The 25,966-nt window shown below is 54.2% G+C and overlaps 5 protein-coding genes across 5 annotated transcripts; 1 reads left to right on the forward strand and 4 right to left on the reverse strand.

Moving 5' to 3' along the window:
* The first annotated feature begins 122 nt into the window (after positions 1-122).
* Positions 123-4,941, forward strand: BZA05DRAFT_347272 (molybdopterin binding aldehyde oxidase/xanthine dehydrogenase). The gene is made up of 5 exons (XM_051481210.1): positions 123-583; positions 648-1,627; positions 1,684-2,036; positions 2,084-2,189; positions 2,240-4,941. Exons 1-5 carry the CDS (start codon positions 244-246, stop codon positions 4,772-4,774), a joined length of 4,314 nt encoding a protein of 1,437 aa, XP_051343542.1. The 5' UTR covers positions 123-243; the 3' UTR covers positions 4,775-4,941.
* A 1,368-nt stretch (positions 4,942-6,309) lies between these two features.
* On the reverse strand, positions 6,310-6,720 carry BZA05DRAFT_415187 (uncharacterized protein; the record flags this gene model as incomplete). Its single annotated transcript, XM_051485293.1, has 1 exon — positions 6,310-6,720. The coding sequence occupies one exon, from the start codon at positions 6,718-6,720 to the stop codon at positions 6,310-6,312; it is 411 nt and encodes a 136-aa protein (XP_051343543.1).
* A 648-nt stretch (positions 6,721-7,368) lies between these two features.
* Positions 7,369-10,081, reverse strand: BZA05DRAFT_106487 (uncharacterized protein). Its single transcript, XM_051478524.1, has 2 exons — positions 7,774-10,081; positions 7,369-7,687 (listed from the first exon to the last, which is right to left on the reverse strand). The coding sequence occupies exon 1, from the start codon at positions 9,961-9,963 to the stop codon at positions 7,819-7,821; it is 2,145 nt and encodes a 714-aa protein (XP_051343544.1). The 5' UTR covers positions 9,964-10,081; the 3' UTR covers positions 7,369-7,687; positions 7,774-7,818.
* A 4,017-nt stretch (positions 10,082-14,098) lies between these two features.
* BZA05DRAFT_106740 (uncharacterized protein) lies at positions 14,099-16,081 on the reverse strand. The gene has a single exon (XM_051478525.1). The coding sequence runs from the start codon at positions 15,811-15,813 to the stop codon at positions 14,401-14,403; it is 1,413 nt and encodes a 470-aa protein (XP_051343545.1). The 5' UTR covers positions 15,814-16,081; the 3' UTR covers positions 14,099-14,400.
* A 6,612-nt stretch (positions 16,082-22,693) lies between these two features.
* On the reverse strand, positions 22,694-24,556 carry BZA05DRAFT_106902 (uncharacterized protein). The gene is made up of 3 exons (XM_051478526.1): positions 24,213-24,556; positions 23,057-24,157; positions 22,694-23,009 (listed from the first exon to the last, which is right to left on the reverse strand). Exons 1-3 carry the CDS (start codon positions 24,457-24,459, stop codon positions 22,921-22,923), a joined length of 1,437 nt encoding a protein of 478 aa, XP_051343546.1. The 5' UTR covers positions 24,460-24,556; the 3' UTR covers positions 22,694-22,920.
* Between the last annotated feature and the right edge of the window lie 1,410 nt (positions 24,557-25,966).

Genomic DNA, 25,966 nt, shown 5'->3' on the forward strand with positions numbered 1-25,966 from the left:
TTGCCTCCGACACTCGAGCTGTAGGCAACGGTGTAACTAGGCCATTGGATTCGGGCACTCTCGTGTCACCACCCAGTTCCCAGCTTGCCAGCTTGCCAGCTTGCAGCACCTTGCTTAGCGTCAAGGTGATCAACACTGCACTGATATACATACGAGAGGATGTCCGTCGTCCGCCTCCGCTGCTCCTGTGGATATACATCCTGAGCCACAAGCTACAGCTCCTCCGAGCTTTCAATATTCACAATGGCCACCGCAAAACTATCCCTCCCCACGCCGCTCCCCTCCTCCACCAGCACGGCCACGGCCCTCTCACCTGCAGAAGCCCTCAACCCACTCGTACACTCCATCTTCACGACCTCGACGATCTCCTTCTTCCTCAATGGCGAGCAGCAGACCCTGCACAACATCGACCCGTCGGCGACCCTACTCGAGTACATCCGCAGCCACCGCGGGCTAAAGGGCACGAAACTCGGCTGCGGCGAGGGCGGGTGCGGCGCCTGCACCGTCGTGGTGCAGCAGGCGGACTCGCGGGGGCGGGTCGAGTGCCGGGCGATCAATGCGTGTCTCGCACCCATAGTTTCCGGTACGTAGTATTCCTGCTCTGCCCTGCCACTGCAAGACTGCAACCAAGCTGAGACCTCCCGCAGTGGATGGGAAACACCTCCTAACGATCGAGGCGCTGGGCACGGTGGACGCACCGCACCCGCTGCAGCAGCGCATTGCGGCACTGCACGCAAGCCAGTGCGGCTTCTGCACGCCCGGGATCATCATGTCGCTCTATGCGCTGCTGAGGAACGCGTATGATCCGCACAGGAAGGTGTTTCGCCTGGCTCGACGCATGGTTGAGGTTGAGGGCGCGCTTGACGGGAATCTGTGTCGCTGCACTGGGTATAAGCCCATCTTTGAGGTCGCTAGGAGCTTTGTCACGGAGGATTTGGGGGGCGTGTTGATGGATGAGGGGGAGGAAGAGGGGGTGGAAGAGGGGGAGGGGGCGGAGGGGCTGGGCGGGAACTGGACCGTGGATGCCGGGAAGGCGAAGGGTGTGAGTTGTGGTAGGCCCGGTGGGTGCTGTCGTGACTCCCCCAGCAGTAGTGAGAGTGGACAGTACGAGAGCTCGGACGGGGAAACGGCATCGGCGAGCACAAACTCTTCCACGCCACCTCCGGCGGAGGAGGAGCAAAAGAGCAATGGTCAATCCACTCAGCCGGGCTTCAAAGAGTACTCGCCTGGCAGCGAGATAATCTTCCCCTTCAGTTTACGGAAATACGAGTTCAAACCACTCTGTTTCGGAAACGAGAGGAAGGTCTGGTTTCGGCCGGTCACGCTGGAGCAGGTGTTGATGATCAAGGATGCGTTTCCCTCTGCGAAGCTCGTCGGCGGGAGTTCCGAGGTCCAGGTCGAGGTCAAGTTCAAGAACTCGGAGTATGCGGTTTGCGTCTATGTCGGCGATGTGCCGGAGCTGAAGGGATTCGCTGTGGACGAGGCAAAGGGGGAAGCTGTCATTGGGGGCAATGAAATTCTCAGTCTGGTCGAGGGGGAGTGTTTGAAGTGGGGCAAGAAACTGGGGCCTCGCGGACTCGGACTGGAGGCGATCAGGAAGCAGCTGAGATATTTCGCTGGGCGCCAGGTTTGTTTTCCCCACGTAACGACATGGTGATTCAGCTCATGGAATGATGGGAATAGATCAGAAATGCCTCGACTACGGCTGGGAACATTGCCACCGCCTCGCCGATTTCCGATCTCAACCCGGTATTCGTTTGTGCTGGAGCAAGGCTGATCGCGCACTCGCTCTCAAAAGGGCCGCAAGAGCTGGATATGCGCAAGTTCTTCCTTGCGTACAGGACTACTGCGCTTCCTGCCGACGCGGTGATAACGAAGATCATTGTGCCACTTGGACATGCCAGCGGACGCGAGATCATCAAGGCGTATAAACAGGCGAAGCGGAAAGATGATGATATCGCTATTGTCACGGCAGGTCTTCGGGTGAGGCTTGGTGAGGACGGTTGTGTGGAGGACGTCTGTCTGGCTTATGGAGGGTATGTTTGCCAATTTCCCCCTAGGATGTGGGTTCTGATAAGTTTAGAATGGCCCCGACGACCGTCGAGGCGAGGAATACTCAAGAGGTGCTCATGGGGAAGAAGTGGTTTGAGCCTGCCGTACTGGAGGAAGCTATGGGTGCAATGGAGAAAGTGAGTTTTCACATAATATCACTCGCTTGCGGATTCGCACTGACAAACAGGATTTCAATCTCTCTTACTCTGTTCCCGGCGGTATGCCAACTTACCGCAAGACTGTTGCTTTCTCCTTCTTATTCCGGTTCTGGCACGAGGTTGCAGCAGAGCTGAAGATTGCCGAAGTCGACCGCTCCCTCGTCTCGGGCCTCGACCGACATGTTTTCCTCAGTGGGACCCGAGATCATGACAACCCCTACGAGCAGGAAGTAGTGGGAAAGCAGATTCCACACGTGTCCGGCTTGAAGCAAGCAACAGGACAAGCGGAGTTTATCGACGACATGCCCAAAATGGACGCTGAGGTCTTTGGTGCATTCGTCATGTCATCGAAGGCACATGCCAAGTTGATCGAAGTCGACTTCTCTCCCGCCCTGGAATCGCCAGGTGTTGTCGGGTTCGTCGATCATCACGACCTATCCGAAGACCGCATGCTGTGGGGAACCGTGGTGAAAGACGAGCGCTTCTTTGCAAAAGACATTGTGCGCTGCCATGGCGATATCATCGGAATGGTCCTGGCAGAATCCGCGGCGCAGGCGCAGACGGCGGCGAAGCTGGTTAGGATCGTGTACGAAGAGCTGCCCGCTATCATCTCCATCGATGAGGCCATCGCTGCTGGATCATACTTTGAGTCCTACAAGAGTATGCTGAAGACTGGAAAGCCAATTGAGGAAGCCCTGGCAAAATGTGACCACGTTATTTCGGGCGTCTCGAAGATGGGGGGACAAGAGCACTTCTACCTGGAAACCAACGCGGCGCTAGCCATTCCCAAGGAGCACGGTGAAATGGAGGTATGGTCGAGTACGCAGAACACCATGGAGACACAGGAGATGGTCTCGCAGGTTACTGGAATCCCGGCAAACCGCATTGTCGTCCGGGTGAAACGATTGGGCGGTGGCTTTGGCGGAAAGGAGGCGCGCTGTATGCCAATTTCGTGTATTCTTGCAGTTGCGGCCAAAAAGCTGGGACGTCCCTGCAGAGGCATGTTGAACCGTGATGAGGACATGCTCACTACGGGACAGCGACACCCATTCCAGGCGCACTGGAGAGTGGGCTTCAGTAAGGATGGCATGCTGCAGGCGCTCGATGCCGATGTTTACGACAATGCTGGGCATTCGCTCGATCTCAGCGGTGCTGTGATGGATCGTTGCCTCACGCATATCGAGAATGCATACTGGATTCCTAATGTGCATGTTCGTGGCCATGTCTGTAGGACCAATACGCACAGCAACACTGCGTTCCGAGGTTTTGGCGGGCCACAAGGAAATTATATCGCCGAATGCATCATGACTACTATCGCCGACAAGTTGGGCATCGATGTCGACGCACTCCGATTCAGGAATCTCTACAAGGAGGGCCAGAAAACCCCGTTCCTGCAGACTTTAGTGGACTGGCATGTCCCCGAGATGATGGAAGAGCTGCAGGAGGCGTGTGCACTCGACGAGCGGAAGAAGGAGGTTGCCGAATACAATAGCGCGAACAAGTACAAGAAACGTGGCATCTCGATGGTACCCACGAAGTTTGGTATCTCGTTTGCGACTGCTTGTCACCTCAATCAGGCCGGTGCCCTGATCCACATCTACACCGATGGCTCGGTACTCCTTGCGCACGGCGGAAACGAGATGGGACAGGGCCTCTGGACCAAGATGATTGCCGTCGCAGCGCAAGAGCTTCAGGTCCCTTTCGAATCCGTCTTCACCGCGGACTCGTCTTCCAACACTGTCGCCAACGCCTCGCCGACTGCCGCCTCCTCGGGCTCCGACCTCAACGGCATGGCGATAAAGCACGCCTGCGATCAACTCAACGGGCGCTTAATTCCCTACCGTAAAAAGTATGGCAACGACATGAAAGCGATCGCCAGCGCCGCCTTCGTCGACCGCGTCAACCTCTCGGCCAACGGATTCTACAAGATGCCGGACGTGGGCTACAAATGGGGCAACCACATCGACCCGCTCCCACTGTACTTCTACTTCACGCAGGGCGTAGCCTGCACCGAAGTCGAGCTCGACGTCCTCACCGGCGACCACTTCGTCCGACGCACGGACATCATCATGGATGTCGGCCGCAGCATCAACCCGGCCATCGACTACGGCCAGATCGAGGGCGCGTTCGTGCAGGGAATGGGCTTGTTCACGACCGAGGAGACGCTGTGGACCGCGCGCGATGGGAAACTGTTCACCACCGGCCCGGGGACATACAAGATCCCTGGCTTCGCGGATATCCCGAAGGAGTTCAATGTGCGCCTCCTCAAGAAACCGAAGAGCCAGTGGAAGAATCTCCGCAGTATCCAGAGCAGCAAGGGTATCGGTGAACCCCCGCTGTTTCTGGGCGCGACGGTACTGTTCGCCCTCAGGGAGGCGGTTAAGGCCGCTAGGGAAGAGGTGGGCGGGAAAATGCAGGAGACGCTCGTGTTGGATAGTCCGGCGACTTGCGAGCGGATTAGGGGCGCGATTGGTGGTGACGTGTGGGAGCGGATGAGGGTCAAGAAGGAAGGGAGGCCGTTTTTCGTTTGCGCACAGGGGGAGACGCTGGGGTTGGCTTTGTGAGGTGTTTGGTAGGAGGCATACAGGCAAATGGGGTTTTCAAGTTGTTGGTTGGTTGGTTGGTTGAAAATGGGGGGGGGTTTTTTTTTGTTTCTTCGTTACTTGCATGTAGCCCATTCACTCTAGACATTGGCCGGACCGGTCGAACTTGAATGGAGCTCTGTCAACTACTTCAGGTTCACAACCACAGAGTGATCGTGAGTGATCCAACCTTGCGAAACATCCGGTTTGCTCGTAACTAGTCCGACACTATTTGCCGTCACCAGTAATATCTTGACCTACTACATGACTTTCCAAGCGTCCCTCCAGAAGAAAAAAACCTGCACTTAGAAATAATTGATGCAGGCAGCGAAAGCCTGAACGATCCTCGATGTTGTCTGCCACCACTACCGATGAGAGATAGATGATCAGATAAGATAGGAGGAGGAGGGACTAGCCGGATCGGTGGATCTGGACGTTGTATGCAGATGGCTCTTCGAAGTTGAATAGAACCTCAACTTCTCCATATCCGTTTCTCTTCCAGGGCCACATACTTACGTCACTCGAGCGTAATCGGTCCATCACTCCACTCCTCACAGGAGCCAAATACGGTAAACCTGTGAACCCGAAGATCTTTCATCATCCCGCCTCTATGTGCCTATGCCGATCACCGATCACCGACGGCAAAACTTAAAATAAAAAAACTTGTGTAAAAGCTGGGGAAGTTCTGGAAGATTCGCGCATCATCTATGATCTCACACTAGCTGGAGGCTAGCAGTTCAGCGAGCCGAATATCTATGAATAATGCTGCTTCCTTTTTCCATTCCGATCGATACGGGACGAATCTAGAGTATGTTACCTGACGTCAGGCGGGCAAAAATAAGAAGAAGAAAAGAAGAAAAGAAGAAGAAAAGAAGAAAAGAAGAAAAGAAGAAGAAAAGAAGAAAAGAAGAAGAAAAGAAGTTGAGGTGTGGCGTGGAATGGCGGCGGCGGTGGTACGGCAGGCAGGTCATGATGCGATGAGGATCCCTTGATGGGGTGGACGGTGCCCTCTAGGTTCGACATCACGTTTCAACCGCTTGCTGGTCTCGACTGCTCGGGAGGAGTCCTTGGGGCGGGGATACCAGTACATTGGAGCCAGTGAAGATTTTGTACCATGCTCTACATACGGTGAATCACAAATCATCACTCCGTTGTCTAGCTGATCAGTTGCATCGATAACTAAAGATTGGATGTTACTCGGCCGCCATGGGTTTTATAGAGGAAGTTCGAGCATTATCAATCGAGAAACCCCCCTGGATGTTACTTGGAGAGCTGCGGAAGGCGTGTCGAGGGTGCTGAAGATATTTCCTCTGGCTACTTACTTAGGCATCGTGAATGGATATATGTACTTTAAATACGTGGAGAAAAGAGATCATAGGAACATAGCGAACGTGAAGGGCCGACATCATTACATTAGGTATATAGTCCCCACCCTTCGACCGACCCGGAACCATCAGAGCGTGCACAACGACTATCCTACACTCCTCCCCGCCCCCCTCCCTCCCCCGTTCCCCGCATCACAAGACCCAATCACACCTCACCCCCCTCATCGCGCCAGTAGGATTACTCGCGAGCCAAATAGCGTCCTCGACGCAATACGCGGCGATGAGCGTCGACGTAGTGAACGTTGCAACGCCCTTATCGCCACTATCGCCATTATCACCCTTGTCGCCGGCGTAGTCGAATCCCCAGCCGTCGATCTGCCCGCACCGGTCATGCAGGTTGTTCAGCAGCCCGCTGCCAAAGTCCCGACCCCATGGCCCAAATGTCTCCACGGAGAACTTCCATGTGATTGTGTCTTGTTGAGTGCGCTTGCAGATGGCAAGGTTGCCGGAGCGGGGGGATTGTGTGGGGTCGGAGGGGGCGGCGGGGGCGAGTGAGAATATGGTGGTGGTGGCGGCGGCGGAGACGAGGGGGAGGAGCTTCATGGTGTGGGATGGTATGATTGTGGCGGTGGTGGCGGTGATGGTGGTTCTGATCGAGGTGGTTAGATGTGTGGCGTTACTTCGACGATGGAAGATTTCCGTGGGTGGCGGCACTGTGTGCGAAGGAGCTAGCACAAGAGGTCTTTTACGCCTTTCCAGAGGCTGCGCAATGCCACTGCGGCCACTGACAGGTCGGCATGAGTTATTACCGTACTCTACTAGAGTCGGACACGAGTGGTTACCGTCCTCTAATAGCGTCGGATACGGTGTAATATAACAGTCGACCATTCAACGATTGAAGGAGGAGCAATGAGTGCTGCTGTGCGCGCGACAGGGATTTGTGCTGACACCAGCTCCAGTGAGCCGACCGGCGAGAAACTCTCCGCCCGGGAACGGAGGACCCCGCACGGCCGATATCTCAACTACTATATCTACCTAGTACCGTAGGTACGGGACCAGGCAACCGCCAATGCCACCCTACCCCCCACATCGCTTGCCTACCTACCTGAAACGCGGGATCACGCAGGCCGAGTGAGAGGAGGCCAAGGCTTGGGCTGGCGCGAAAGTCACCAGCAAGTGGTACGAGGCACAGTCGGAAACCGGACCCGATCCCGGCGAAGGCTGCGAGGTTCCACTAGCTGAAGATAGGGCACTGTCGCACCGGATATGTAATACCACCAGTAGTCGGGGAGCAGCCTTGCCGCCAGCTGAGGATGGTGTCGGTACAAGACCCAGACCCAGACCCGGCAGCACCTCTTCGAGTGCTATCCCCGAGTGGAAGAGAAGGGCGCTGAGGTCGAGGTACCCGGGTCACTCCAGCTGTTCTTCCCTACACACCCCTTCATGGCTTCTCCTCATGAAGAGATAGAGGACGAGGCGGAGTGAGGAGCGGACCTTTTATTTTCCTAGTTTCATTTCCTTGTTGCGCTCTGGACCGTGGATATGGAAACGGCGTGTTTATTCCTATGATCTAGGTAGCTGCAAGAAATTAATGATTAAACAAAGAAAAGCTCATACTCTGTCTATATCTCCATGGGTATCATTCCGGCGTCGTACTCTGCTATACTTCATTCCCCTATGCTTCTCCACCGAACCGGTGCCTCACACCACGACCACCAGCCCCGCCACTTTCAAGCACTCCAGCAACGACTGCTGCTCCGCTTCCGACAACATAGAGTCCCGCTGGGCATCCAGATTGGCGACCAAGAACTGTTCCAGCCTTGACGTGGTCCACCCACCAAACACGACAAACGCAATCTTCACCGCCATCCAGAGGCAACCCGCTTCGCCAATCTGACTCCCTGCGTCGTCTCCAAAGCTCGGGAACTGATTATTCCGTCCTCGCTCGTTCAGCTCCGTTTCGAGGTTTTGGCTCGAGATTTTTTTGGCAAATCCCCGCGCCCGCACGGCTTCCGCGCGCCAGTACCACGCCTTCAGCGGGATCAGAAACTCGTCCATCGGGTTGGCGCTGTACATGTCGACGGCGCTGACCATGATCTCGAGCGGCTGCCGCCACACCCCGTCGCGGCCAAGTAGATCCGAATAAAGAACTTGCCCGGTCGTATCTGTAAGGGTGCTCTCCGTGAATTCCACAGGCACCGAGCGGCCCACGGAAGAGTGTCGGCGTAGCCGGATGACAATGGCCAGCACTGCGGCGATGAAGAAACGGTTGTTGTCTAGCGAGCAAGGAACTGTGGATTGCGAGAAGGCACATCTGTACGCCACCGTTTCGTATGTCGGGCCGACACGTGCCGGGGAAAGCTGAAGGGGAAGTCCAGGAGTACCGGTGTTCGAGTTACCGGACTGGCAACCGCTACTGGTGTCTTTCGGATCCTTTTCGTTGGCGATCGGAGTTGACCCTTCGTCCTTGAAAAGTAGGTCCCCTCGGGCGGATATGGTGTCGAGTACATCTCCAAACGGAAATGGGGACGGATCGCCGGATTTCAGGAGCTCGAGCTCGTCGGGAACGAAATATGCTCGGGCCACCGACGCAACGGCGAAGGTTAACAGAAGCGCCAGTGGCGCCCACCACAGCGATGTTCTCAAGCCCAAATACAGCGCGATGTACCCCAGCGTCATCACAACGACTGTACAATGTGACAAGATACCGACCAGCCGCTTGCGTTCGGGCCTCATCGTTGCGACGGACGAAATCACAACAGCCTCGGGACAGAACGACAGCTCCGTACCTTCGGCGATGCGTTCCGAATAGAACCCTGCTCTGGTCGCCGATAGCGGGGTCAGGTCGATCGTTGTCTCGTCGGAAGCAGCATCGACCAGGCGAGCGGTAATGAAGCTCCCAAGAACCGATATGGCGACTCCGGCGGCCACGAGTGCGCAGTTCTGGTTATCACGCTGCTGCACCCAGTTCATGGCTATTACGGCCACGTCGGCCAAGATGCAAGTCAAGACCACTGCCAACCTCATCACATCCGTCAGTCCGTGGTCGAGGCAATGGCTCGCGGTAAGGCTGAAAGACACATCCGTCCAAGCCGCATACACCGCTACGCACGCTTCCGTCGCGCGCAGCTCTTCGGCATCCTGTCCATCCTCAAAAGAACTAGATCCCGACAGATAAGCCTCTGCGACTTTTCGCGTCTTGACGGGCGCGTCGTCTCCGACAGCGCGGAACGATGCCACCATCCCCCAACCCCACTTGCGCATGTACTGCTGACTGGTCGTCACCACCGCGCCGTAGGCGATACTGCCAATGATCGGTCTGAAACCAGCGGCATAGTCGAGCGCCACCTGTGCGCCGCCCACCTTCTTGCCGTGCACATAGAACTGCGCCCAGTCTTGGGGATCGGGGTTCGTCGTCTGCTCCAGCTTCCCGTTCTTGAGCTCCAGACAGACGTCGCCGGCGGTTACGCTGGTAACATCCGCCAGCACCTCCGCTCTGGTTTCGAACTGGCGGCCGATGATGCGCTTCAGCAGCGGGGAGCCATTGAGCCGGACCAGGGTTGTGATGGCCGTGACGAGACCGATGGGTCCCGCGGCGTAGAGGAGGTGGTGTGAAGTCCGACACATGATCTTGAAGTAGGCTTTCACATGCTTTTCGCCCACCAGGACGAGGAGCGGCGCAATGTTTGCGACAAGCGCTGCCCAGACATCCGAAGAAGTAGCAATGGAAGAGTTTGCGGCAAAGGAGGGATCGATGTATATCATAAGTACAATGAGCCGTGAGATGTTGAGAAACTGGAGAGAGTTCCGTGGCCATGACCAACGCTCAACTTTTATGAAAGCCATCTTTGCTGCGGCGAGATACACAGCCTGTACTAATAACTAGGAGCTAGCTGGTCTAAGCTAGGTAGTCTAGTGGCAGCGTGAGCTCTCCGCGTATCGTTGGAGCAACGCAAGGATCTCACTGACCTGTTAGAGTAGGTATAGAGTGTATGTAGCCAGGTCCTGCGCTTGGGACATGAACGTCTTCACACGCAAGAGAACGCGTAGTTATCCACAGAAACCCCACTGCCTAGGGGTTCAACAGGGAGGAACCCGGGAGACGGTGAATCTATAATATTCCCAAGATGCACAACCTCAAGATGCTTGTGAACTTGAGCTGTGCACGGGAGAGCGGATTGGCCCAAGCTCAAGATCCAAGCTCGATCTGCCGGGCTCAACGCGAGGCGGCCGTTTGCTTCCCTTCGCGACCTATGTAGGAAAGCTACGACGGAGTTTTTCGCGTCTGGAGACCGCAGAACATCGATATATTCCCGGAGTCGACTGAGCACTCGTGTAGATATGTGTCGATATTTCAACGTTGATTCCAGCGACCGAACCGCATGTAGAGTACCAAACGTTTGTAAGTAGGCGGCGCTGGTGGTGAATGTTGAAACTTGAGAGAGAGGACGAGGCTATGATGAAGGAAAACACGCTCGCAGGGGGGGAAGTAGGTATTTGATGGTTTGTGCGGGGTTCGAGGCTGACAACGTAGAGTCATACTCTAATATCTACCATATTCCTATTTGTAGCTGCATGTGCGACCTCAGTTGGTGAACGAATCTTCGGCACATATCTACATATTATGCAGCTCAACATATCAACTGCCATCACGTTCGAGAGATGCAAATCGGTCGGTCGGATTTCTCGTTCTCTGCTTGGTTTCGTGTTCACTCTTCCCATCTTTGGATGTATGTTACCTACTCCTCCACTGCAAATACCAACGGCACCGGGGATGGAGCTCGGCTCCGGAATGGACTTCGTATTATGAGCAAACATATCACCGACAGGGAGTGAACACGAGTGACGCTTTATTCAAGACCCCATGGGCCATCTACAGGTTGGGGGAAAGGGTGGAGTTGGCTCGGGGTTGGGGTGCTCTGGCAGACCGGCTCGACAAACAAAAATCTTCAGAGTAGGTGCTTGGATGAGTCCATGAGTGGTCGAACGAACGAACGATGCCTACTAGTAGTGTTGGAATAGTTGGATAGACAGATGATGATATTCCATTCGATACAGAAGAAGAACCTATCGTCTACGGCAAAGACCTCTATTTAACACTGAGGGGCCACCTAAAGTTGGCCGCCGAACAAAGTTGGCCGCTCATCAAAGTTCGTCGCCGCGTAACCATATACTGGTCGATAGTCCGTCGCGGCCGTCGAGACTCTTCCATCGCCAAACCTTAACTCGTGCCGAGATCTCCGGACGACTAAAGTTTGACAAGTAGTTTCAGTATTCCGATGTTGTAGATACCTGTAGTCATCTATGATGAATGATATCGAAATGTCGATAGCGTCCCATCAATATCGACATTGCTCGCCAATCTCTCCGGCGACCCATGGCTAGTCAAGTCGAGTCAAGTGACAAGTCACTTCCCTGAACGTCTGAATTCTGACGGGAGCGGAGTTGCAGGTATCGTGTATGTTGACGGTCTCTATACCATTCCGCGATTGATCACTCCGAAGCTATCGTGCCGCATCGAAAGCGGCGGGGATACATACCATACGCCGTGGTGGCTTTCTGGATAGGTAGGTATATACGGCTAGCCACTTCCCGGCGGTCGAGATACCGTACATATCCGTACATAACCATCCGTACGACACTCTTCCGAAGGTTTTGTGTTCGTGCTCATATTGATGGATTGTATATGCCAACTCAGAGGCTTTCCGTACTACGGTAAAGGACGCTAGGTTATCACTGTTTTCCTAGGTACCTACGCAAGTGTTCCCCATCACAAACTGGGATACCATAAAAATTCACTCCGATCGTGTCATGATCGCTGCTTGAATATTGTAACCCGAACCGCATAAACCCGTATGTATACAGGAGGAAGAATAGTAACAGGAACGTAGGTAACATAGGTATTTCATCATCGCAAAACCACTGCGGATCCCACCGCTCCCTTCCATGTCCAATCCTGCAGGCAGAGGACGCTGTACATACCTACCTCACCACCTGGTAACTCCAATCGCTACAGATATCTACTGCAAAACTGGATCCGAGTACATACAAGGATACCGGTAGTTAGTCAACCTTGCGGAGTGATACCCATCTACTAAAATTCCAAACCGGATCCCGTTTTTGTTTTTCCGGTTTTCTGGGAGTGGCCGTGACAGGTCACGGGCGTCGACGCGTGGACACTGGAGTTAGAAACTGGACAGCAGCACTGTGCTGGCTGATTGACTGACTGACCAGTGACGCAGCGTTTGTGACTCGTGAGGTGGATTCAAGACGTAGGAAGCAGCCTGCCCGCCCGTCCGTCTCCAAGTCATGCCCGAGGACGTTGACGAGCCCGGCGCGCCTGTTCATGCTCTGGCTATGTAACAAGACTGGATGGCGGTTGATGGTGGGGAGTAGACCAGAACTCCCGCTGTTTTCAGGATTTACTGTCTCCAATTCCACTCCAGATCCTGGGGATCCGGTCTTACAAACGAGATATCGGAGTGATACTCCATGATTTACCCCTGCGGCCCGCACCGACCACCCAGTCCCTCCAATTCCGAATCGATAACTGATTGAAGCATTTCTTCGCGTGAATTCACTATTCACGAAGTTCTCTCTCTCTTTAGAAAAAAGAAAAACTCCCGTTGAATTCGGCGTTCTCTCAATTGATGAATCACTCACTTGCGTAAGCAAGTCGCCGACCAGCGCGCGGTGCGTGGGGTGGTACTTGCTATCGCACAGTGGAAATTAGAAATTAGCAGATGTGAAAACGTAACGCCACACCACACCACACCATGCCCACCCACCCACCACCCACCAAACGCAGTCGCCGTGGACACAGAGATAGAGATAGTGATAGAGGAGAGATAGAGAAGCGATAGAGATAGAGAATATGGAAAGGAGAGGGAGGGAGATGATAATAGGAGCCCACGCCCACCGAACCTCTGCTCTGGCTTTCTCTTTTACGTTTTTGTGAAGGGAAGAATGAACGAACCATCGAACGTTGCCGTTATCGCCGCTGCCGCCCGTCCGCCGCGATGAAACGAAACAGCCCTGCCCGCCAGCCTTCCTGCCCGCCCCGCCGGCCACGAGGCCCCACCACCGCCCGCGCCCGCCCTGCCCGCCGCACCGCCCCCCCAGTACCATCACGAACCGTGTCCACACACACACGCCCCTACATGATGTCGGCACATTTGCTATCATATTTACAATCGCACATCACGTCGCACATTCGCACATTCGCACGTCGCGACAAACGAGCCCGAGGGCTCACTGCCTCGCCCCGTCTCGTCTGGTCTGGTCTGGTCTCGCCGCGTCGTCGGTGCCTCGTCGATGCATCTCCGTGCGGCCGATGATCGATCGATTGGGCTCAGCTTAACTCAGCTCAGCTCAGCACGAGGCGATTGATTGATTGATTGAGCACTTGAGAGCTTGACGTGCTGATACCTCAACACAACACAACTTCCTCAAGCAACACAACACGTATCCACCTGCCCCATCTCCACCCCCATCCGCAACGGCTGGCTGTCTGGCTGCCAGCCAGCACGCGCTCGCCGCGTACATACATACAGACCCCCATACAGACCCCATACTCCACAACAGCTATCATACAGCTACATACAACAGCTACCTGCAAATCACATCGCATACATGCATACTCTACCTACATGCATGCATACGCCGGCATTTCTCGCGGACGGGAGGTGTTTGCGATTGCGATTGCAGTTGCGATTGCAGTTGCGATTGTACATGCCGCTTCTGGTTCGGCATGCATGCGTTGCGTTAGGCAGAACGAGGAAAGCCTCGGCAATGCAGCGGATCACGGCTGGACGGAGAGATACTGATACATACTAGGATACTGAGTACTGCGATACTGATATGCTGAGCTACTGAGCTACTGAGCTACAGACACAGGGAGACACAGGGAGACAAAGAGAGAGAGACACAGAGAGAAAAGTCACGATGCCATGTGAGCTTGAGTGCGAGAAGAATTGCTTCAATGATTATAGAGTAATAGCTAAGTACTTAGGGTGACCAAAGAAAGAGAAAGAACAAGAAACTCCTCCATAGGTACGGATTATAACGCTAGAAAAACCGAAAGAAAGAAAAGCAAATTGATACCGATTCCCATTTCCAATGCCCGCGAGAAAAGAAAAGATCAAACAAAATCATCGCTCCGGCTTCGAGTTCATTTCGCTGAAAGAAACGAGAAAGAGAAAGAAAAAAACTCCCCCCCAAAAGAACGCCATTTTCCCAAAGCAGCCCCAGAAATTCACAGAAATGCAACGAGGATTATGCGAATCAAACATCCAAGTTCACCAGACCGGCGCGAACAGCCTCCACAAAGTCCGCCTCGCCAATGGCGCTCCACTCTCCCTTCTTTCCACCGCCGTATAGGCCGGTGTATCCGTACGGGCCCTTGACGCTGGGCACCTCCATGGGGCGCCACTGGTTGTCGGAGGCGAGCTTGGGTGCGATGTAGCTTCCGTGCACGAGGCGTGACTTGGCCTCGAACAGGTACGGGCCGACGGCGATCTCGATATCTAGGTTGTCCGAGTTCTTCTTCTCGAGGAGCGTGCGTGCCGAGTCGAGGAGCGCAGTGATGTTGTCGGCGCGGTTGTCGCCCTCGCCGCGGATGCCGTGGCTGCCGACGCGCACCCGCACGGTCTCCTTCCAGTCCACGCCGGGGTTGGAGAAGAGCTCGGGGCAGACGGACGGGACGGTGATGGCCAGGTCCGAGAGGCGCGGGCACGAGGCGAGAAGGTTGCAGATGTGGCGGTTGTCCTCCGGGGTCTGGACGGGCTCGAAGCCGTCCTTGGCGAGCGGGATGAATTCCAGGAGCTTGAGGGTCTCGCGGGATGCGGACACGAGCGCGGAAACACCCTTGGCGGTGATGCTGGTGACGTTCGTGATCAAGATCTCCTCGAGGTTGGTGGCGGTGCGCGCCATGAAGAACAGGTCTTCGTCGCTGATGGGCTTCAGGTTCGAGTCGCCAAAGATCTTCAGTCGGCGAAGCTTGCTGAAGTCGAGGCTGGGGGTCTTGCCAAGCACCTCGGTGTCGCGGTGGCTCTCGGGGAACTCACAGACCTCATTCTTGAGACCGACAGCGAGGAACTCGAGCGAGGTCAATCGGGGGAACGAGAGAACGTTATTCCAATCCGCCGAGTCGCCATATCGCAGCGCAGTCCAGGGGATTGTCACGGTGCGCACGTTGCGGCAGTTCTGGAGGATCTGGAAGACATAGCCGACGGTATCGAAGCGATAGATTCCATTGAACCAGATCTTGCGGACGTGGCGAGCGAGCTGCGGGTAGTCACCAAACAGCTTGGCGGTGGACTTGACCGACTTGTAGGGGTTCTGGTAGACGACGGGCAGGATCTCGACGGGAAGCGCGTTCTCGAATGCTCGGCGCATCCAGGTTTCTCCTCCCTGCCATCGGCGGATGTACAGCTCCCGCAGCGCGTGGGACAGCGCCCACTCGTGCCACTGTGCGCTCACTTGTCGGATCGCGTCCACGGAGTGCCATCGCTGCACGTCGGTCGGTACTCGGCCTCGAAGATATTTCTGGATGTACGCCTTGTTCTGCATGGGGCGGGGGGCTTGAGTGAGGCCATAGGTGTAAGTGACAGCATTAAGATCGTTGGCATTTAGCTTTGCGGCAATCGAGAGGATCTCCGAGACGAGCTCGAAGGGGAGGTCTTGAAAAGACGGCATGGTGTGAGAGGGAGAGGGAGTGAGGGTGGTAGTGGGAGTAGTTGGCAGTGGCAGTGGGAGTGGGAGTGGTGTCGATGGTATGCTCCGAGGAAGGTGTGCTGTCAAGATTCAGGTTCAGGGCAGGCGGGGAGAATGAGCTAGGTGAGGTGGAAGCTTGATGTTGGAGCTTCTTGTCTTGGTGGCTGTTGGTGTTGATGACTATCGAAGCTTGACGGGTTCTTTGAGTTTATATATCTACGCAAGTAGGGAGAGAGAGCTCTTTGCTTTCGGCAGCTGTGACTCAATTAACAAGCAGCACTCTACGAACCTAGAGAGCTCTCTCGCTTTGTTGGTGCCGGTGCAGAGTGATCCTTCCTCGGCCGCCATGGATATTGGTGCAGCACCCAGCGCGGTGGCTAGGCCCCATGGTGGAAGATCGTGAAATTCCCACCGGCAAGGGCCCCGGGAAGGCATTGGTTATTGCGCGACCAAGTGAGAGACAGGAGCCCGTGCGTCACCTTCGGTCGACGGTTGTCCACCTTTCTTTCGCATCCCCGCCTAGTCGCATCCTAAGCTACGTGTGGAGAGTGGCCAACCGCCAATCGCAAAAAGACTGAGATTTTCGAGATTTTCGCTTGATTGGTAAGAGCCGTCGAGGCGTGCGGCTTGGGCACCCAGCAGGCAGGTACTTTTACCCCAGACTTTCGCAAGCGGTCGGGCATCATGCATGGTCCGAGACCGTTGGCTGCTGCTGGGGCGGCCTTGGCCGGCTGTACGAGCATTCTTTGGCCGCGCCCGCAACAATTCGAGACTTGGCCTGGAGCGCATGTAGAGTAGAGTAACCGCTCGGCCGGTGACTCCGCCAAAGGGCCAAAGGAGGACAACCAGATGCCAGGCACCGCAAAGCGCAACGCAACGCATCGCATCGCGTAAAGAAGAAAAGAAACAAAAGAAAAGTGGCGAAAAACAAAAGAACGGGAGCGAATGCGCAAGAAACTACGAAACAGCAGCTGTGGTTGTGGTTGCGTCGATCGATGCGATGGCGTTTGAAGCTGCAGTGGTTCCTCGGTTTCCCCAAGGGTCAATTGGAGCCGCGAGCGGGTGTCGACTTAGGTAACGCCCCCTCATGTGATGTGTGTGGTTGGCCAATCGCAAGGACGGGGCTGTGGGCGCCCGAATGGCCATGAACCAAACTCAGTTCCTCCCAGCGTCATCTAACCTCCCGCCAAGTATATCCAAGACGCACCGGCGTCATTACGAAGAGCAGAATTCTGCAGATTTTTTCTTTCTTTCTTTTCACTTCTGGCATCGCCCGTTTTCTTGTGCGTATGCTGGTCGGTGGTGTAGCCTGTGTGGCGTGGATAATTCGGGAACACACAACGCAAGAGAAAAAAAACGAGAGATGGCGGAGCATTACTGGCATGGCGTAATTATGTGTCAAGCTTCAGTGAAAAAATTGCTCGTGCACTCATCCATACTGCAACTTGGAGGAGGTCGATGCCAAAACCGCTCAACTCAGCTTCCTCAATCGTTGGTTACATAATACCTATCCGATTCGATTCGCTCGTCGTCGTCGTCGTTGATGTGATGATGTGCTGGGTTGTGGCACATACCTACACATCAGATCAACCGGTTGTAAAGTGTCAATCCTCATTCTCATTACCATCCATCGATCCAATCCGGCAGCTTCGACACAAGCGCCTTGCAGCGAGTGGGTCATGCGCCGTTCCTCGGACGGCGCATCGAGCCGGCGCATGTGCTGGTGATGGTGCACGATGTTTGGGGACGCGACGGCCGGAAGACTGTGGTCCTGAGATGGCTGTCTGCTCTGTCGATTCCCATGGGCGGAACGATGGATCCTCTTGGTAAGTGGTTGCTTGGTTAACGTTGGTTATGCAAGCGGCGGAGGTGCTGCGGAGGAACATGCACGGAAATGCGATGGCCGTTCCCGCTAGCACCACACGTGCGGGCCGCTGGCAGCCGACTGACCACTCACAGGCCTTCGCGCTTTGTTTCGGAAGTTAACTTGTCTGCGCACAGCCGTGTGAGGTTTGCCATGTTACATACAGGCGGATGTCTAGGTGTGCTCGAGCACCTGTGTTGAAGTCACGTCGACCCGGAAGCTCTTTATTTCCGTTCGGTCGTCGTCGCGTTCGATCTCAGAGGACCGTTGCCCGCGGAGCTCGTTTCCTCCCTTGGAACACGCTTGCCCCTCGGATGACTGCTCGTAAGGTGACCTACAAGCCGGGTAAATCTGCGCAACGTTTAGCGTGAAATGCTATTGATGTACCTATCGATTTGGAGCCTTGTACCGACCGATCCGAATTCCGGATCCCGAATGAACGCGGATTGCTCGATGGACCGGTTCGGACGGAAGCTGTGGCCGCAGGTGGGAAGCATGATACATATGCGGGCGGAGAGTGAGGGCGAGCACGGCATTCTTCGTCATTCACCCTCTATGTGTCGTCTTCATCTGGTTTTCTTCGACTCCATTACCCGACAAGCTGCCTGAAGGAATCCCGCCGGCGCGACGGAGGATCAGAGTTCTCCTTGCCCCCCTTCCCCCAAAATTCATGTGCGGTTCGTTGTCTTCAAGGTTTGCTCGTAGTGTACCTTCTCCTTGGAATTGAGCGACCATTAGCGCTAACTAGACCGTAGAACAAACGGAAAGTTTTGAGTTGCCCCACTTTTTTGGTGGTCTGCCGCAGATGTCCAGACTCCAGACTGAGCAGACTCCAGTTTTACCAGAGAGTCAGAGACTACCAAAGAGTCAGAGACTACCGCACTATTTTGAGTATTCTTTTTTTAGCCAACGGGTGACAGCAGATGAGTTACGAGTAGGCAAAAATTTCTTCCGTCTTGGGTGCATATATGTACAGCAATTCTGTCGCCAGAATCTTCATGACCTCGTATATCGCCGCTTCATATGTGCTCTCTACTGGTTCAAGACATTCTTGTTGATTCTAGCAGATTCGGTACCCTTTCCACTGGGAAAAAAGATGAGTTTTCTCCCCATACGGTTGTGCGGATATGTCGCAACTGCCAACAAGTCGCATCGCCCATGGGTTTTATGGCCTCTATGTATCAGGGATTTCTAGCAGAGTAGGTACTCTACTATGTGAGTACATAGGAGTCTAGGGGGCTCACAATTGTTGTCTAACTGCCTTTTGATCTTAGCTGCTATGCTGTTCCTCCGCACCATGGGCCTTCCGCTGGAACTCTTCGGTAGTGGCGGGACATAGCCGAGTTGCGGTGTCCCTGAAGCTGTAAGGACGAGTGCTGAAAGCGCTAGATACACCTCCAAGCATCGCATGTGGGAAGCCGGTCGATCCTAAGTGGCTGGGCTGGGCTGGCATTCCAAGAGGCGAAGAACCGCGGCCCAGTAGCTCAACACATTTCTTATGTAAGTGTCCTCGATTGATTCTCGGCAGTTTGGCTGAGAGGGGGGGACCCTGGGGATTTCGAGATCACCGAGAGCGAACAGCATGGACACATGGTCAAGGGATGTTCTATGGACATCCCCCGTGGGCTGGGGAATGATCCGGAGCGGTAGGTATGTACGGTAGATCCTGGTGCGTGTGTTGAACCCCGCGGAACGTGCGAACTGAAGGCCCTTTTCTGGTTGTACGTAATATGTCTTGGCTCGGCTCGGTTCCTCCAATTGCTGGCGGTCTTTAGAGCATGCGCACCCCAAGAGTAAGTAATACGCACAATATATCACTCGCTAAATGGGAAAGACGGACCTCGTGGGATATAAATTGAACGAGAGTATTGCCATGAGCTAGATAGGTCACAAGCAATCAGTGATTAAACAAAACAAACAAATTAAACAAGAAGCTGGCGGTGGATGAACCCAACGCCCGCGGGGTGGAGGGGACCCGGTACATACGTACCTCGACCGATGCGGAACCAGACCACTGCTCATCGTTCACATACCTGAAGTGCGGGATCACGGAAGCCAAGTGGGAGGAGACCTAAACATGGGACGACGCGAGAATTCCCAACAAGAAGCACCGGACACAGCCCGAAACCTTGCCAGAAACCGGTCCCGGTCCCGGCCCGGGCCCCAAGCGCCTGAACTGCCGACAGTAGAGGCGAAGAGAAAAGCACACATAGATGAAGAGACGGGGAAAAGTGAGGGTTGATTCTCTGTCCTGCAGAGGGTGGTGAGAGAGCGGGAAGAAGCTCTCTCCATCACAGATTAAGTTCGCCCCTCCCTTACTGACAGGAATATCCATCTGCTAACCGGTTTTGGTCGCTCCCGCCGACAATGTTCTCACCAGCCACTCCGCCACAAGATTCTGTGGGCAGAGGTTCGGAAGGGGACAGGGAGGGGCAGGATCACTTCAAGATCCAAGATCTCTTCGCAGACGAGCGGTGTAGCCAGGTCATCCTTAACTGTCCTGTCGCCACTGATGTGGGCAGGCGGACCCCGGAGGTCGCTGAGGATAGTGCAGCCAGTGAGGTGTCGGAGTGGAAGTTGAGGGAGCGGGGAGAGAGACTGGCGGAGAGAAGCAGGGCTGTGAGGTCGAGGAGCTGAGGTCACTCTCATTGTTCCTCTTCACGCCAGCATGCACGAGGACAATGGCCGCGAGAGTAGTGGAGACTCCCACGGCCATATTAATATCTGGATGTTTGTTTTGTCTAATCATCATTGCATTCTATCTTAGTAGATCATGGCAGATTGCATACTTGTTTCCACCCGGCTGTCACCGACCGCTGGCCGCGAGCTCGATACCGGTTCCCTATTGCTCTCCGCCCAGCCTTCACCGCTCAAAGTTCCTCCCCGCTCGAGAGTCAAATCCTCCACGCTCAACCCTCCCCGCTCAACCCTCCCGCTCAATACCGGCAAGAAGGAGAGAAAGAATAGAAGAACGAATGAAGGTATTCATTAGTCCAGCTCTCGTCCCATCCAACCTCCTTTAAGCTCAACCATGAATCCGGTTCCTCGTCCCTTCCAACCTCGTTTAAACTCAACTAAGAAACCCAGTTTCTCGTTCCTGCCCCCCGTGTTCTCTATGTCCTCCAACCCGTCTCCTCGATCGTCCTGTATCCTCTTTCTCACCCTGGTTCTCACGCTCTCCGAGTTTATTGCCGATGCTGATGTCTAGGCGTGAGTGAGGGCGAGGAGGCCAGATGGGGTGGGGAGGAAGAGGGGCCAGGTCTCCTCCTTCGCGCTTTCATCTCTCCGGCTCTTGCCTCTCTTTTCTCTCTTTTCTCTTCCGCCCTCGCCGCCTTTCCACCGCCGTTGTCCTCGCCCCTACCCTCTCTGGTCCTGCAATAGGATATATGGAGTTTTTTGTTTGGGCGGTGCGGAAGTTTGGATCATACGGACAGAAGGTGCGGTACTCTAGAGAGAGACGGAGAACATGCAAGGGATTGAACTGAAAGTCTTGCTTGATAGAGATAGATATGAGAAGAGCGGGCAACATGGGCGGTTTATCCATATACAGTGCTATACAGAACGACATCTGTCTTCCATGCTCGAGCTTTTTCGCTCCACATTGCGTATGCCCATTGCGTATGCCCATTGCGTATTCCCATTGCGTGTCATATATTCTCCAATATTACGCGTCCCGTCTTTTGGGTTTGCCAGGTTGTGGTGACGCACTTTTCTTCAGGGTTGGCCGTTACCGCTTTCGGATCAGAAGTTCGACTCGGGGGTTCCGTTGTGTCTTCCGTCCCGAGGGCCGGTACACACTCGTCGTTAGTATCTCGATGAACGGCTGTGCGACCACCAACGGCCGTACTACGCCGTCTCCCGAGTGCCAAAGGGAGCTTAAATACGCTGTAACTATCAGCAGATAACTTCATATCACCAGCGGGTTAACAGACTGATCTCACACCGTTGCCCTTTATACTGGGTGTCTTACATACTGTATAGTGAAGGGAGGGGATAAAAAATACGCTTTTTCCGCATCAGTACGGTCAAAAATCGTATTAGTATGGTTAAAAATACGTATTTTGACTGTCCTGATACGGAAAAAGGCGTAATTTTGACCCCCTCCCTTCACTATATAGTAGCTAGATCAACAGAGGTGGAGGTGTTTGTTGTTGTAGTGGGCCCGGAATTCGTTAGTTATACGAGATTATATACGGGCTCGCCTATATATCCCTATGGTTCCACAAATGCGTATTTTTCTAAACACGTGTATCCTATAAACGTCTTAAATGCGTGCCTAAATGCGTATTTAATAGCGTGTGCGACTAAAAACGTCAACACTTAAAAGCGTGGAGCGTCATGATTTCGGTCTTAAATGCACGCTTCTTGTATACGTCCCGGTCCATTAATGCGTCCCAATCGCCAATACGTTCATTGATTAATGCGCTCCGCCACCATATATACACCCACTGTATATACAGGCAGTTGTACCAAGCATACCGCTGGAGAAGCAGACGGTGGTCAAAATCTAGATAAAATAGACAAAGAAATCCGCACAATACAAAACACTTCAGAGACTCAAACATTCCATCGCCTAGCCAGATCCATGCTAGGTAGCAGCGAATCAGCACGATTTCATAACCGGGGGTGATATCGAATGAGGGCTACATCATACGTTCATCCAGCTCCAGCATGTAATCGATATAGCTCGCCGGATTTTAATGACTTGTTTTCTGCTGTGCGATTGAGACACTGTGTATTAGACTCTGCGTGCGATCGCACCTGTGGATGGAGCTCGTACCTGACGTCACTCCTCTTCGATGCTAAACTCTCGGACAGCACGTGCATTTTTGGCACTCATCGCTTTCCTGCGACGTTGTGGCTGCTGTGATCGTTTCTCTCGTACGTCGTCCGAGGTATTGGCTATCTTCCTAGCTTTCAAGTTTGGTTTCATCCTGCGGCGCTCGGAAGGAGAACTTAGCCGGAGATGGCCGCTCGGCGGGCCTACCTGCGATTCTGGCACCCGGATATTGGCAATAGGTGTGCTTTTGGTGACGTTCTTGCCGGTTACGGATGCATGATCGGAGATAGACCTCCCGACTGACAGGTTTGTCTGCTGCTCAACACTCCCAATGCCGGCAAACTGTCCAGTGGAAATGGGCGTCAGTGAAAACTGAACTTTCGTTCTCGGATTCGGGGCCGTGGTATTGATGACGGTCCGGTCGTCTGCAGAAGAACCCGATACTTCAGCGTTGGTGGTTAGGTTGTGAAGTGGAATCTTGTCTGGACCTGGAAGGACGGTATCGGGGACGGGGAAGCGGGGTTGGGGTGGGTTCTTGTGTTCATCAGTGCCATACTTGTGCAATTCAAGGGCATATGTACCTCGCTGATGAATATCCTCGGCAGAGTCGTATTCCTGCTCCCACCGAGCTGCAGGAACGAGCGAGAAAACTACGCATCCTTCAACTAGCTGGATGTCATCCTGATCCATTCGTTCGACAAATTTGTTGTAATCATCTGAATCGTATATTATCGCTTCTTTCCCAGCGCTTCGACGATACCATATACTCATGTCGGCAGATGGCACGGGACCCTTGACAGACTTGCGGGCGGCACTGTGGACAGCTCGTAGGAAATCGTCATATTCGAATGCTTTTGACAGTAAAGTCGATATCCTATTAACAACGGCGCGGTAGTGAACATTGACTTCCGGCTCGGAGAAGACGGCGCTTCCGGAAGACATCGAAGTATTGCTGTTAGTAATTAACTTGGACGTGGGAGAAATCCTTGTATGCTGGGGCTGCTCATCTGCCCTCAATTTTGACTGCCTGTTGCGATGTTGGCCAATATGTCCTCCCAATTTAACCTGAGAGGACGGAGGAGCTGATAATGGCATAGAGACGGGTGTATGTGAGGATGGCACGATTGCTGACTCGGTTTGATGACGTGTCCTCTTGCTGGTATTGTTGGAAGGAATAGGCGCCATCTGGGCCCTGTGCTGTTTAGCCGACTTGATAACCTTCGGGTGTGGTGATGGGAACGAGCGGAGTGGTTCTATTGTAGCCTTCCGTTCGCTGCGCCCGGCAGTCGGACCCCGGGTTTGTTTTGCGGCTGTGGTGGCCACCGGCGTTGTTGTTGGCCGTGCGGTCTCACTGCCAAAGTCTCCCGATGGGTTCTGGCTGGTGGTTGTATCTGTAGATTTAGGTTGGGGCGTAGAAGGGGAAGAACGAGGCGCTTTGCCTAGAGATTCCGGCAGCGCCTTCATATTGGCAACAAGATCGCGGACAGTGGGCCGCTGTGCTATCCTGCCAGTCTTTGGACGTCCCCTCCGTGGCTTGTCATCCGGGTTCCCCGATTGGCGTCTGACTTCGTTTTCAGCGCGGCGGGCATTCTGGACGTGACGTTGGCATGAATTCATCAGGACATCCCGGGCGAGCCTAGGCGTCCAGCCATGACCATTCTCGTTCATTCCATCCACCACTCCTAACCGGCATGAGTATGTGAAAATAAATCATTGAGCAGGTTAAGCACTACTCACTTCGAATCATCTCCTCAGCACGCCCGTGGGCAACGTACCATGAAAACGGCATGGAGAGATCGTGACCGCATAGTCGTTTGGCTTCCGTATAAAAGTGTAATGCGGCGGCATTCCGAGTGCGCTGATCCGCATCTAGTGGTATCCCCATTCGATAACGGAGCAAACCTCCTTTGCCAAGTCCTTTGGTCACAACCAGATCCACATCAGCTGGCGGAGGCATGCGCATGGCGAGCGCGGGGTTCTGCATCGGAAAGGTGGGGGGTCTCCTGGCACGTTTGACGCACGTTGGAGGTTCAACCCGACTGTCTGGAATCAATGGTCCATCATCACTATTCTCAATATCATCCTCATCCTCATCCCCGTCCTCATCCACATCCCCGTTCTCATCCACACCTCTATCCCTGTCTTCATCCTCATACCCATCGTCATCATTCTCGTGTTCATGCCAATGGCCCCCCGCGTCTCGATCATCGCTGTGGATGATTTCGTCTTCATCGCGGCGGGAAAACACGGCGCTGGTATGGACCGGCTGCCTGGGTTCGGAACCAAAGGTAGAATTGGTCTGGCGGATGCCACCGTCAGCACCAATCACAGTGGGAAACAACCATTGCTCTGTATACCACCTTGCGTCTCTTGGACGCGTGTTTGTCTTTGTATGCTGGCTGAGCAGGCAGCTTCTTCTTGCTCTGATTCAGGAGGGCCTGAATTTGATCAATTGTAGCTTGGTCGAGGCCAGCCAGGCTCAGTACGTTGCCGCTGGCCGCTTCTTTCCGGGGAACCGGCGCGTCGCGGGCGACACCCGCGTCATCTGACAGGTCGCCGTCGGACTCTTCGTAGTTGTGGGGCCCCGAGTATGACATTGTGAGAAGGCGGAGTGAGAGAATGGATAGAGTCGGGCGTAGCAGATGATGGGGAATCTGATGCGCGAGGTTTGGTTCAACAAATATGAGTAGTACCTGGTGGATACGTGAAGAGCAAGGGAGTAACTACGATGAGAGCTGCGTCGATTGCTACCCCCGGAAACATACGGATCGTGTGTAACATACCTCATGATAGACCGGGTAAGTATGCGCAGGCCGCCCACGGTACCCACCTCGTATGTACCTGTTATGGTTCTCCGAGCAGCAACAGAGGACATAACATCATTTTTCTCTCTGTCAAACTTTGGACACCCCTCGAGTTGGCTCCAATAAAGTTCCGCTGTGGAGGAGTCGAGACCAAGCGTCGACGCGAATACCTATGGTTACACGACGGGCGGACGAGGCAAACCTACTCTAGATTAGAGTCTGAGTCTGAACCTGTCTGCATAAGAGAACTCGCAGCCGCTAGTGCTGTTGCTGTATCGAATGGATCATCTCTTCTCATCTACCCAAATATTCCTACACTCTCCATCCTTCGAGTTTCCCCCACGAACGTACATCACTTCCGTACACCCGAGTTGATACGACGCCAGATTTACATAGTAAGTACCATACATCGCGAAATAGCAAATTGTATTAATTCATACCCAGGTTCAGTAGTACGGCCCAATGGCGACGCCTTCCAGTCATCAACAAGATACAACCGATCCCTCAGCGGACGCAGAATCCGGCAATGACCGAGTTGGGAGAGCACCAGCTGGCGATGCAGCAGCCGGCTCCCAAACTCCACTCGGCCACCGATTCCGCGCCCCTAATCAATCGAAATCGAATCCCATCTTCAGTGCTATCAGGGCTGCTCCACCGGCATCGGCGTCACAGATCCCGCAGAATTCC

Source organism: Tricharina praecox (genome assembly GCF_024521635.1).
Source record: "Tricharina praecox strain CBS 144465 chromosome Unknown BZA05scaffold_2, whole genome shotgun sequence".
NCBI lineage: Eukaryota > Fungi > Ascomycota > Pezizomycetes > Pezizales > Pyronemataceae > Tricharina > Tricharina praecox.

Excerpts from the sequence above, each read along its gene's own strand:
- BZA05DRAFT_347272 (XM_051481210.1), top strand. The coding sequence starts at position 244 with ATGGCCACCGCAAAACTATCCCTCCCCACGCCGCTCCCCTCCTCCACC. Across the intron at positions 1,628-1,683 it reads GATATTTCGCTGGGCGCCAG|ATCAGAAATGCCTCGACTAC; the intron begins GTTTGTTTTCCC and ends TGATGGGAATAG. Across the intron at positions 2,190-2,239 it reads CTATGGGTGCAATGGAGAAA|GATTTCAATCTCTCTTACTC; the intron begins GTGAGTTTTCAC and ends ACTGACAAACAG.
- BZA05DRAFT_106902 (XM_051478526.1), bottom strand. The coding sequence starts at position 24,459 with ATGCAGAACCCCGCGCTCGCCATGCGCATGCCTCCGCCAGCTGATGTG. Across the intron at positions 24,158-24,212 it reads TGCTGAGGAGATGATTCGAA|GAGTGGTGGATGGAATGAAC; the intron begins GTGAGTAGTGCT and ends CATGCCGGTTAG. Across the intron at positions 23,010-23,056 it reads CGAGGATATTCATCAGCGAG|AACCCACCCCAACCCCGCTT; the intron begins GTACATATGCCC and ends GATGAACACAAG.
- BZA05DRAFT_106740 (XM_051478525.1), bottom strand. The coding sequence starts at position 15,813 with ATGCCGTCTTTTCAAGACCTCCCCTTCGAGCTCGTCTCGGAGATCCTC.
- BZA05DRAFT_106487 (XM_051478524.1), bottom strand. The coding sequence starts at position 9,963 with ATGGCTTTCATAAAAGTTGAGCGTTGGTCATGGCCACGGAACTCTCTC.